Source organism: Camelus dromedarius, chromosome 7 (assembly GCF_036321535.1).
Source record: "Camelus dromedarius isolate mCamDro1 chromosome 7, mCamDro1.pat, whole genome shotgun sequence".
Taxonomy (NCBI): domain Eukaryota; kingdom Metazoa; phylum Chordata; class Mammalia; order Artiodactyla; family Camelidae; genus Camelus; species Camelus dromedarius.
The window spans coordinates 16,123,147-16,135,679 of NC_087442.1; the positions used below are offsets into that span (position 1 = coordinate 16,123,147).

The 12,533-nt window shown below is 51.0% G+C and overlaps 2 protein-coding genes across 3 annotated transcripts; one reads left to right on the forward strand and one right to left on the reverse strand.

Annotated features, from left to right (window-relative positions):
* Positions 1–2,947: 2,947 nt before the first annotated feature.
* On the forward strand, positions 2,948–8,922 carry CYREN (cell cycle regulator of NHEJ). 2 transcript variants are annotated; one of them, XM_031455425.2, is made up of 4 exons: positions 2,948–3,082; positions 4,366–4,625; positions 5,603–5,678; positions 6,505–8,922. In XM_031455425.2, exons 2-4 carry the CDS (start codon positions 4,489–4,491, stop codon positions 6,739–6,741), a joined length of 450 nt encoding a protein of 149 aa, XP_031311285.1. In that variant the 5' UTR covers positions 2,948–3,082; positions 4,366–4,488; the 3' UTR covers positions 6,742–8,922. The 2 variants fall into 2 exon arrangements, with proteins under 2 accessions (XP_031311285.1, XP_031311286.1); XM_031455426.2 differs by having other exon boundaries at positions 6,508–8,922.
* On the reverse strand, positions 7,421–8,891 carry TMEM140 (transmembrane protein 140). Its single transcript, XM_010983152.3, has one exon. It carries the CDS (start codon positions 8,889–8,891, stop codon positions 8,331–8,333), a length of 561 nt encoding a protein of 186 aa, XP_010981454.2. The 3' UTR covers positions 7,421–8,330.
* Positions 8,923–12,533: the final 3,611 nt, after the last annotated feature.

Here is a 12,533-nt window from a genome sequence, read left to right on the forward strand (position 1 = left end):
CTTTTGGAATACCATGAAGAGTGGTACTAAGGCTTTGGCTCCAGTCTGCTGTGAGTTGAAAGGGAAGTAGGGAGGTATTTATGTGGCTCAATTATGAGAAAACACCAGGGACTTAGTGATAAGTAGTTACTTACACGTTTTTACCCATTTCCACCTGGTAATCCTCCTTCAAATGAACAAACCCAAGATTTTTCCATTTACAATTTTTCCCATCTAATACATTGAAAGAACAATCTCTTTTTATTTCCCCCAGTGATTTTGTAGGACATTTGAAAAGCGGTCATGTGTTTCATCTGAGTGAGAGAATTCAATATTTTTTGTAACTTTTCCTCTCTGATTCAAAGTTTCTATCTCATTGCCCATTCTCTCCTCAATACAGTCTCCACAGTTTGCTGAAATGTCTCTAAGGTTTGCAGAAAAACAACACTTGAAAAGCTGTCTCCTCTCTCCTTTCCTTTATGCTCTGGGCTGGGTCTGCATCTCCCTTTTGTTTTGAGCTTGGTGCATAGCTGATGTGATAGAGGCTCCACCAGGAGGGATGAGAGTGGGAAGGTGGGGTTCTACATTTTGAAGCTGCCTTAAAACACAAAACCAAAACACCATTAACCGCTGACCCTTTGAAATTAGCAAGTTCAATATGTACTGCAGGCCACCCTGCCTGCTCCTGGCCTGTCTATCTGACCTCCACCCCATCCTGAGTGCCTGTCAGCGTGCATTCATCCTGGTTTTTCTCCTTGTCCTACCCATGCTCCTCCAAGGTCAACTCTCACATCTTCCAATAAAGCATGTCAAAACTTAAATCTACCTCTCCTTCGAAATACCTGCTTGGCATCTACCCAAAAACCCCAGCAAGACTCCTCCACTAGCTTGGGCAAGGGCAACGAGAAGAAAACCATTAAGTCAGTCCAGCCTCAGGTTCAGAGCCCACATGCCAATTGCGTGGTTCTGGGCTGGGCTGTGCATTTCCCATCACTGTCCTGGGGACCTAGCTGAGCTTGCCGGCTTCTGTGCCAAGACCTCACATGCCCTGAGTTCATTCAGATGCTTCGGGAATTCATTCCAACCCATTCAAATCACACAACTATGGTTTCTTATCCCTACCTGGGCTTGCTTTCACAAAGCTTTTTAGGTAGACCCAGGTGTTCCTAAGACCCCATTTTTTTACCTGGCTATGGGAAGAAGTTTTTAAGGAGAAAAAGGCAGAGGACATGGTTCTACTAATAATAGCAAGTGTTCCCTGTTCCTTTATTCACAAAACAAAATAATGCATCTTTACCAATCAGACTTGGGCTTATCCTGGCTCAGATTGTGGGAGTGGAGGATCCTAGACCTCAGTGATTCTGGAACCCTTACGGAACCAGAGAAGCAGGTGCTGCCCAGGTGGGTTGGCCTCCTGAAGAGGCTGGAGTTAAAGCCCAGGTTCAACCCAAACTTAAAGGACCCTGATGCACACAGCAGGTTGGCTTTGTGACTTGAAACCATTGATTTAGCTCCTTAAACCTTAATTGATTTAAACATTCCGGGCTAGCCTATTTCTCTAGGACTGAGGGTTAGTATGGGGTGAAAGTGCTTTGGAGAAACCAAAGGCACCACACAGTTGGAGACAGACCTCCTGGCTCTGGAGTCAGGGTTTCCAAACTGGATGATGCTCCCCTATCCTGCACCTCTAGTACTTGGAGAGTAGCTATTTTATTAGTAACTCAACTTGTAAGTCGCATTTCAAATTTCACATTTTGGAGGCAGATTGTTGGTTCCATTCACCCTTTTGCCTCAAAAATGTAGTGGGAAGTTCACCTGTGACTGCTTGTGCTTGCGTTTTAGTTGTGTTTATGACTTCACTAAAAGGTTTTCTCTGCCTTTTAGGCTACTTCAAGCTGTGTGATTTTAAGTAAAATTAGGTGCCAGTTCCACATGTAAACTGCAGCACTCAGCACTGGGCTGAAGCAAATCAGCGAGGACCCCTGGGCAGCTTTGTGGAGCAGCCCTGTTTGCAGAGGGAACAACTCGTTGGCCAATTTGAGTACTACCAGTAACACCTGCTTTCAAGATCACAGATGTAAAGTCTTTAACTTCTCTTCCTGCACCCTAGGGGCTCTACCCCTCCTTCCTGGGGGGTGCATGCCTCCAGCAGGGAGTGTTGAACTGAGTCCTCTGGGAATTCCCTTCCTGCTCTTCCCTTTCCCAGCAGAGCTTTCAAAAATGCATATCCCCCTCCTCCCCTCACCCTAATTTCTGGTTCAAGGGGCCTGGGAATTGACACTTTAACAAAGTCGAACCAGTAAGCATCAAATGGAGCCACATTTGGAGACTGTTAAAAAAACATTAAAATTATTCGTGACTCTTGTTAAAGAATGGTAAGACAAACTTTATTCATGGGGGCTACTAATTAAGGTTTTGCAGTGGGGGTTCAACTCCCAATACAAGCAAAAGTGGCAGAGTAGGCTCAGTGGATGGATAATTATTAAGAGGAAACATCAGGTGTAAGGGGAGATTCTGGCTAAATTGGCCTCACAATTAAGGGCAGGCGGAGTGATCAGACATCACCTGGGGGATAGTGGTGGCTGAGGATCGGATATGGAGGGTGAGTGGGCTCTGGCTAAACCAACTTAGCAGTATTCTTGCTAAAAATGAACAACGTGGAGATGCACACGGAAGTCCAAAAGTCAGGGCCTAGTTGACAAGAGTTCAGAGGTGCCTGACCTGAGTTGGTCAAGGAGAGACTTTGTCAGGACCCGGGACAGCGGGGCCGGCCGTTGCCATCAGCCCGGCAGTTCTGGCTCGCGGGCGGGGGCGCAGATCACGCGAGCTGCCGGCAGGGGGCGCGCCCGGGCCCCCGCGCGAGCAGGCTGCCGGGAACCGGAAGTGCGGAGACCCGCTGGAGCCTCGGGCGCCTTGAGGCGTACGCCGTGGGCGGGGCGAGCTCTGAGCGCCCTATCATCGCTAGAATCCGCCTCCTGGACCCTCCCCGAAAGCCAAGAAGCGGGAAGCAGGAAGCCCAGGGTGGAGGAGCGCCGGAACGAGGGCTGGCGGTCGCCGGCGAGGCCCCGTGAAGATGCCGCGGTCTCCCCTCCCCCTCCTGCAGGTTGGCACTGGTCTCGGGGCGCCGGGGCGGCGCGGGGTCCCCGAGAGCAGCTGTGGCCGAGACTCGGGAGCGCTGGCCAGGGCTTCCCGCGAGGCCGCGCCGGGGCGTCCCGGGCCCTCACCAGCCTCAGCGGCTGGGCCACTGACACGAGCCTGTAGGACCCGGGTGCGAGCCCCGGCCGGCTCTTTCAGACATTTTTGTGACATTGTGCAGATTGCTAAGTCTTAGTTCTTTATCTGTAAAATGGGCTTCATAATATCTACCTCATGGTCAAATCAGTGTCTATCTACATCGACCGCAGCGCTGTGCCTGGGCCTGGCGGTTAGCAGTGCTCATTAGATGTGGGAATGACTGTTACCACCTCTTGAATTTTGGCAGAAATGAATATTGGCAAAACTCTGACCTCTGGCTAGATAGGTTAGGATGATGTCCTGCTTATTTTTTTCTTAAGTTGTAAACAGCCATTCTACATGAACAATAAGTGAGCCAGTTATGATTCAGAGAGGAGCCCCTTATTCTTGGCTGACCCTTTTCTAGTCAAACCTCTGCTCCAGTGAGATCCTTTCCACAGAGGAGTCCTGAGCTGCTGTCAGAGTTACTGCCAGGTGGAGGGTAGAGACCTGCTCCTGAGCTTTAGGAGGAGGGGGCTGAGCTGGAGGCTAGTGGGGGTGGGCTGGGGAGCGACAGCCCCTGCTCTCCTGGATTCCACACATCAGGGAGCCAGGCACAGCTGGCCCTGACCCCTGCTTCTGGCTAAATTCTGACCTGCCAGAAGTATTTTTGGATTAAGGAAGGGGGTGTTGGCCAATGAAACCTCGTTGTGAATCAAAATGGCCTTGGGGTTTCCTATAACCACACCAAGATAAAGGGAACGCAAAGTCTGGAGTTGAGAGAGGTGAGGGAAGGATCCTTTGAGAGATGTTTTAAGGGTGGGATAGGCTGGGCACAGTGAGCATCTGGGGGGGGGGCTCCTTCCTTCCTCCCTCTTGGGAGGGTATTCATCCCTCTCCCATGTTGAATGGCTCAGTGCAGAGGCTACTGGAGGCATTTCTAATTGGGCCTGGCTGCCTGAGGGCCCTGGGCCCTGCGGTGGGTACTTGGGCTGCTTCTTCCCTAGCCCCTCGGCCTGTCCACTCAACACCTACCCCTTCATGCCCTGTGAACCCCGAGTCTGAGTCTCCTGGGCCCTTCTCATTGCCCAGCTCACCTCAGGCCTGCCCTGACCAGTGATTGCCTGGAAGTATTCTAGCTTTTTAGAATTCACTGGACTTTGTTCTTTGTAGGAATTAAAGCTGGACTCCCCTTCAGGACAGACCTGCAATTCCTGGTGTGATGAGAGAGTGGGATTTGCTGTCCTGAAGTCACTAAGCTTGGGCCCTGGTCCCTCTTCATGAGAGACTAGAGAGATGGAAGCCTTAGAAGCCGGGACTAAAAAGAGGGTCCTCCCCACATGGATGACAGCCCAGGAGGTTGAAAAGAGGACGACACAGGTGAAGATCCCCAAGAGGAGGAGAACTGCAGTGGTGCCGGCAGCCACAGCAAGGTGGGGCAGCTTCTGGTCAGGGTCCCCCTGGGTAGTCAGCAGTGGGGAGGGACTTGGGACATCAAAGCTGCTGGGGCCAGGCCTTCCAGCTTTGGCAGAACAGTGAGGTGAGGGCGTTTCAGTCCATGGACCTCTAGTCAGCTCTTAGGAGGTACACAGGCTGCAAACGGCAAAGCAAGCTATTCCCTCCAGGACAGGTGCCCACTTTTGCCTCTGTTGGCGAATCACCTCCAGGCCATCACCTCCCAGAGAGCAGCTCCCCATCCTGGGTTACCCACATCAGCCAAGCTCTCAGACACCACTTGTCCACAATGCCAGTCTCTGCACTTGCCACAAAAATTGTGCTCATCCAGTGGGCAAGATGAGTGGACCAGGTGGTCCAGTCTCCCTTTGGGCAGATGTTCAGGACAGCCAGACAACCTGCAGGTTGCAGGGCCGGCCTGAGATCAGAGGCTGTAGGGCAGTTGGTTGAATGTTGGTAACGGGGGTGGGGTGGGGGTGGGGTCTCCAGGCTGCTGGGGAGCAGGGGATGCCCTTGCCTCTCCTGGATGCTGCCCAGGTGTGCCCCATCCCTCTCTGGCTCTCCTTTTTCTAAGTTTTCTTCATGGCCTCCCTTTCTGATCTTCCCAGACCTTCTTTACTGTGTTCATGCATTTGGTGTACAAAGGGGTTCATGTAAGTCTTGGTCCATTTGATCTGCTGGCATCCACTGTGTGTGTCAGTTTGACTCCCCGGAGCTGGCCATTGTGCCCTGTTTCCAGGTTCTTAGGGGACATGGTAAAGGGCAGGAAGCCCCCAGTGTTGCCCCGTGAACCCGTGTAGCCAGTCCTTGGTTACAAGGATGAGGAAGCCAGTTCCCACCCTGGGGAAGCTGCCGCTCTCATCCCTGGAGGGCGGGCCCAGAGACGCGAGGGCTGCTCTCCTTCTCTCCTCCCTGTGACCCTGTGCCCGCCTGTAACTTCGTGCCTTTCTTGCAGACTTCCTGCCACGAGGACTGTGTACTGCATGAATGAGGCTGAAATCGTGGACGTTGCTCTGGGGATCCTGATTGAGGTAAAATCAGCTGTGTCTTTTCTCATAAGCAGAAACTCCTGGCGGCCGAAAGTAGACTAGGCCCTGGTCAGTGCTCATGAAAGAGGGGCCTGCCTGCTGTGGGGGGCCCAGGAGGTGTGCACCTGCCTGGCATGGGGGGCTGGATACCTGGGGGGGTGCGGCTGTGAGAGGGAGAGCCACCCTTTCTGTTTGGGTGACTCTGTGCTGGTGGCATGTGGAGGGGACAGATGTTGTGTTCTCTGAAGGAGCTCAGTTGGGTGAGTTGACTTCTGAGCGCCGCACTTCTGAGCACGACACTGCTGTCTCCTGGCTTCCTGGCCCACCTGAGTCAGATAGACCTTGAGAGCAGACCAGGGACTTTCATATGTTACTGTCCCATTCAGTCCGTGTGATAACCTGCTGACAGCTATTGCATACACTCCTGTCCCCATCTGAGACTCAGGGACCTTCCTTAGTTATAATAAGGGACTTGGTGCCAACAAGTGATTGAGCTGAGGCCCACTCTCAGGTTTTGTGACCTGTGCTCCGTCCCTTCCGTCCCCCTACCTTTCCACATACTTCTGTTTCTCTTTTTACGCCGCTGTTCCTCAGGCCCTGGCTGCTGCCCTCCCAAGCTGTTCCTGATCTCTTCATGGTCTGGAAGGGGTGGCGGGAGGGGAGGTGAAAGTAGGGGCATCTGTGACTGGGGAGCAGGCCCCACTGGTCACACACGCTGGCTTCGTGGTTGCTTCTGGATGTGTTCTGATGCGTTGAGATCACTGACAGACAAACCAGCACGGTAGGGAAGTCAAACCTGTCTGTTTCGCCTGCCTTTTCTTCTACTCAGCAGGACCGAAAACAGGAAAAGCCCTCGGAGCGGCCGCCTCTGGCAGGAGCTGATAAGCCAGAGCTCTCCCCCGCCAGCTCAGCTGAGGACAGAAGTGAGGACGGGGACAGTGGGGACATTGGCCTTCCCCCGGGTTCCCCTCCTCCAGGGCCTGCGAGTTCTGACCCGGCCTGCAGCGGAAGCCCCGGGGAGGATCAAGACGCGTTAAAATACGTCAGGGAGATATTTTTCAGCTAAGGGATAGACTTCCCAGCACGTCCTGCTCCGAGCGGCTGAAGGAAGCCGGGTTTCCCCTCTTGGCCGGGAGTGGTAGTGGGGCTGCCCTCAAACTGTGGCTTCTGCTCCCAGCTCCACACCCCCCTGAGCCAGGCAGGTTCATCTTGGAGCAGGAGTGCCTAGATGCTCCAGGCCGTGGGAATTGAGGAATCAAAATGAGCTCCCATTAGAATTCCTCCCTGCACTGTGCCCTCTCCCTGCTCAGAGTGTCTGGAATCCCAACAGTTGTTTTATTCAGTTACCTGGTTCCAGGGAAATGAGGTCATGGTGGTCAAACTTACTGGAACTGAAGAGTCAACTTAATTTTCAAAGAAAAACAAGTATGGCTGCTAAGGACACTGGAATTCTGTGATTTAGTCTCCCTAAGGAGGAAGCCTGTTTAAATATAGCTTCCATCACGAGGCAGTCAGTCAGTCTGTGAGCCCTCGCTCGTCCAGCCCTGAAGGCAGACATCCTGCCACAGTGTGGGGCTCCGCTTGGGAGCCTGAGGCTCAGTGCACAGATTGGGAAGCCTCCTGACCAAACAAAGCTGCTACCTTTCTTCCACTTGGTGCCCTTGGCCTTGGTCCAGAGGCAGTTGGAAAGCAAGAGTGGGACAGGAGCCCAAAGGAGATGCTAAGGACAAGACATCACACCGGAGTCCATGTTTCTGTCTCTGTATTCAGTGTGGCTTTTGACAGGCATAGAGTGAGGTGATCATTTGCTGTACGGGTTTTCCTGTAGGTGGATGCTGAAAAATACACACAGTTCCCTGGTACGTGAGTTGTGTGTGTATCCTTTCCGGTTTAGGGGTGCAGAGGGAGGGGCTGCAGCATTTACATGGATGTAGAGCCGTTCAGTCCCGGTCACCTTCCTCTCCTGACTGGAGATCTGGCGTATTTGGCTCATCTGTCAGCTGACCCCTGTCTGGCTACAGGCCCAGGAGCCTTTCCAGGGGAACCTTCAAAGCCACCAAGGCTGCTCTTTGTGTCCATGTGTTCTCTGTCTTTGGTGAGTCCCTCAGATCACTCCTGGGCCTCTGGGAGTGGTTTCAGGGGTGAGGGGCTCACCGTGTCACCCCTCGGATGGTGAAGGGGAGCTTACTAACCAGAACCCCCAGGGTCACCGAGGTCTTCCTTCATAAACCTTCACTGGGTTCCAGTCTGGCATTTGGCAACTCCTTCTGGAACTCTGGCCCCATGACAGGAAGCCTAATCTCCCCATTGTTCTGAGGATAAAGCACGGATGGCTTGCTCAGATCAGTTAATTAAGGCAGAAATTCTCATGACAATGAGCTGCGTGGTTTTAGGGTGTCCTTAGGAACTTTGGGAGTCCCGAAGGACAGACATCTACTCTAAGAAGCCGGAGGTGCCCTGGACGCCCTTGCTGCCTCTTGGCCTCCTTGACGCTGGGTACCCCACCCACTCCGCGGTGGGTCCCGTCTGCTAGAACTTGAGGTCCGCATTAGCTGTGAAACAGAGTGGCTGAGAAGATGTCCCAGCCCAGGAATTCTCTGGCATCTTCTCTGAACGTAGTTCAAACCGAGCGCTTGCGATTGTGGCAGCCTTTAGTCAGAACCAGCAGCTCTCGAGCCTGCTCTTGTCCTTTGCCCTGTGAGGGAACACAGCTGTGGCCATAAGCAAGAGGATGAGTAAGGCCTGGGCGACTCCCAGAGCTAGAAACCCAGGCCCTGGCAGGGAGAGCCTGATCCACTTCCACGTGTAGGTGAGGAAGAGGCCCAGGCCGCTGGCCAGCAGCACAGAGGACGTGGCCAGGAAGCCCACCGCCAGCCTCCACTCCCCCTCGTTGCTGTTGCACCAGGCCAGAAGGAGGGGCAGGGGGACAAAGAGGGCGAGGACCAGGGCCCCATACACGCCCAGCCTGGCCAGGGCCAGGCCAACGCGAGGCACCCCCAGGGCCTCCAGCTCAGGGAACTGGTGGCACTGTAGGGCGCCAATGTCCTCATTCCAGAGGCAGAAATTGTAGAAGCCAATCCTGAGGTCGGGCAGGTCAGTGAGGTTGCCGGCCTTCCAGAGGAGAGCGTAGAACAGTAGGAAGATGACCACGACCGTGAGCACCACGATGCCCAGGAACAGCAGCTGGCTACTCCACCTTGACCTTAGGCTGCTCATCTTCTCCTCCCAGGGCCGCCTTCCTCGGTGCCTGTGGGAAGTCACACTAGTGAGTGTCCTGCTCTCCCTTTCTCCCTCCTGGTTTCTTCTCAAACTTGTGTCTCCTTTGGGAATTCCGTAAAAACCTGTGGCAAACGCCCTTCGAAACAACCAAACCCCAAACAAGAAATCTGAGATGACCACCAGGCGGGAGCCACTGGATAAGTCCTCAGCTGCCTCTCTGGGCTGAATTCAGGAGGAAAGGCTCTCCTGGCAGCTCTGAGTGCCTGGAATGTTGTAACCCTTTGGCCAGAGGCTTTGCTGAGGCTTAAGCACCACAGGCCATTGGAAACATTGTGAGGGGGTTTCTTGGATCCCTACTGAGGGTGGGTTTGACTAGGGTGCGGGAGAGGCTCACTGTTACTGGTGCTTGGAGGTGGAGGGAGCGGCTGAAGGCCTGGGACCTGAGGTCCTCAGGGTGGCTGTCCCTAGCACCACTGGGTGACCTGTAAGAATGACCATGGCTTGACCACGTGCCAGTCAACCCAGAACTTCTGAGGCTGGGGCCAGGCGCAAGTGTGTTCTAGAAGCTGTATCCTTTATTCTAATGTGAGCCAGTCTGGAGGACCAGCGCTAGACCTCTCTGAGTTTACCTGCCCTACTCTGGGTTAAGACGAGATGCCGCCTGGTGATGAAATAACATCGTAAGACACATTACTTTTAAAACATCTACATTTTTCCCCCCTGACAACAGTAATACATGTTAGAGAAATATTGGGAAATATTTATAAAAAGAAAAAAATATAAAAATAACCTTTTATTCTACCACATACACAGAACCACTGTTCATTTTCTAATGGTTTTTCCTATGTGCTGGTGTGTTTTTAAATAGTCATACCATGGAACATAATGCTTTTCTTACTGAATATTGTAAACATTTTTCAGAGCTGTTATATATTCAAAAACGTGTAATGGCTGCATGATGTTTCATGTCATAGATTTATCCATTTCACTGTTTGTTCCCTTTGTCACCATTATAAGTGATAATCAAGGAGATGCTGGTATGATTCTTGTTTGGAATCTGATTTTTTCTTTAGGCTTAATATTTAAACTTACAGTCAAGGAATATTTTTAAGTGGTCTACAGAAAACTTGCTTACTGTATTCCCTCCATAGTGTATGGTATATATCGTATGTACCTGCCTCATCATTTTGGAAAAACGTTTTCACTGAATTTTTAATCAGAGGACATCTCCAAATTGGCCTCTAAAATAGTAGTCTGCATACTATGCCTTTGCATTTATAAATTTTCCAGTATGGAGCAAAACAGTCACTTACATCCTGAAGTGCCTGGGAACATGGGTGGAACACGGAGGGTGTCTGCTCAGTACCCCAGGCCAGGGCTGCCAGTGGTATGGGCAGCAAAGGGACTGGTGGCCGTCAGTGGCCTGGAGTTCAGCTTCTCAAGGGAGCCTGGAGAGGAGTAGCCCCTCCCCTTCCCAAAGCTGGCTGGAGGGTCTGCTGGACCTCACCCCACGTTTGTTCTGCATGTGGGAAAACAGCACAGTGTGAGGAACAGGATGTGGGACAGGCTGAGGGAGAGGGTGAGGTCTCAGTCCGTTTGGGCTGATAGCAAATTATTGTGGTTTGGGAAGCTCGTAAACAATAGAAACATTTCAGTTCTGGAGGCTGTTAAGTCCAAAATCAAGGCGCTGGCTGACTGGGTCTGTGGCGGTCAGCTGTCTGCTGTGTCTCCACATGGTGGAAGGGACAAGGGAGCTCTCTGGGGCCTCTTTTTTAAGGGCACTGATCCCATTAATGAGGGCTCTCGTCCTACTCTCCTAAAGGCCCCACTTCCAAATACTGTTACGATTTCTGGGGGGACAGACATTCAGTCTGCAGCAGGGAGCTTCATTCAAAGGACCCAAGCCAGTGTGAATAATGAGAAGAAGGATTTAAGCGACCCCTTCGGCAGAGACCGGGGGACGTTGCCTGGAGTTGAGGCAGGGGCCTGTTAGAACAGAAACAGACCCTCTGAACCCGTGCTGCCACCACCTACCCACGTCTCCTAGGGGCCGGGTCAGAGGAGGCCCTGGGGGCTGCTCCTCAGCAGCACTTACTGGTCAAAATCTTTGGAGCCTGAATTTGTGAAAACCCGAGAGGCTGAAGGCCCCTGTTTGAATGTAGTTAGTAAATTCCTGGAGCAGTGATGCTACAGAAAGATTTATCAGGTATAACAAAGGAGTTTTCAGTCCACATGTTACTAGACTGCTATGTTGAGAAGTTTTAACTAGTCTGGCCCACAGGATGAGAAAAATTCCTGACAGGAGTGTAATGTGTATGGTTTTGCATATTAACAAATGTTTATAAAAGCCTGTATCTGCGTTTTTAGTGGATTTAGGTTTTTCAGGGTGTAGGATGGATTTCCAGGGCTGGAACCCTGATTTATACCATTATGCTATAGGAAATAAGGTTTCATTTGCCTCCACGATCTAGGAACCAAAATGTTGGGAGTTGGGGTGACTTTGTATAAATATTCTCTCTTCTTTTTCAAGCCTGTTACACTTGTGGCTAAAAAAAAATCGTTATTATTAAGCTTAATTCTAAAAGATTCCTGGGGGTTCTCAGAAGAGATGGCATGAGCCCCTTAAGCCGCAGCACCCCAGGCACCCTTTGTTTCTGACTTCCTCTTTTCTCTCAACTGGCCTTTTGGAGGTTTTCAATAGGAAATGAAACAAAATGAACCTGGAGCTGAGAAGCCTGTGAGCAGGCACCTGGAGGAGATGGTAGTCCCTGGTTTCCTCTATGCACTTAGAACGCAGTCCCACCTCCTGTGCCTGATCCTGGAGGCACACTACCATCTGGTGCGACTTAGAGCTTGAACTTGGGTTCTCTAGTGAGGCCCTGCTCCCTTTGGTCTTCCACTCTTGCTTCTCCTAGTCCAGCACCTGCTCAGACTGTGCCTGTTCCAAATATTTGTTTGGTAAACTCTGTGGCACTCTTCTCCTCTGCCTTCCTGAGAGCCTGCTCTGGTTTTTTGTTTTGTTTTGTTTTGGCTTTTAATAATCCTAGTAATCACATTCTCACCACAATGAGCTTTTTAATTCCCTTTGATGATAAGCCTGTGCTTCCTTCAGAGGGCAGAAGGGGAGACTGTTGAGTCACTGTTGCTGTTTTTAGGTGAAATTTTCCATTTATAATAATGTAATGCATGCTGGTTGTAGAAAACTGGAAAAATACATGAAAGCATGGAGACAAGACTAAGAATCATCCATTACTTCAGGTCCTAGAAATAATCACTCAACGACCCATTTCCTTCTATACACAGCTGGTATCACATAAACATATGTTTGTACTCCACTTTGTAAACATAAGCATAGCATTAGTATTTCCCTGTGTCACTGGAAATGTTTCTTAGACACTATTTTTAATGGCTACATACAGCTGTACCATCATGTATGGTATATATATTATATTTTATGACACTTTTGTAATGTTATAAATTTGCCATGGTGACTACGTTTGTGAATCACTATCCTTCCACCGGTGGTTTAAGAGAATCGTCCTCCCTGTTTGAATATTCTTGTCTTTCCATCTTTGATAATGAAAAATGACACAGCATTGCTGTTTCTTTTTAACAAGAAAAGTTTAATGTTTTTCAAGT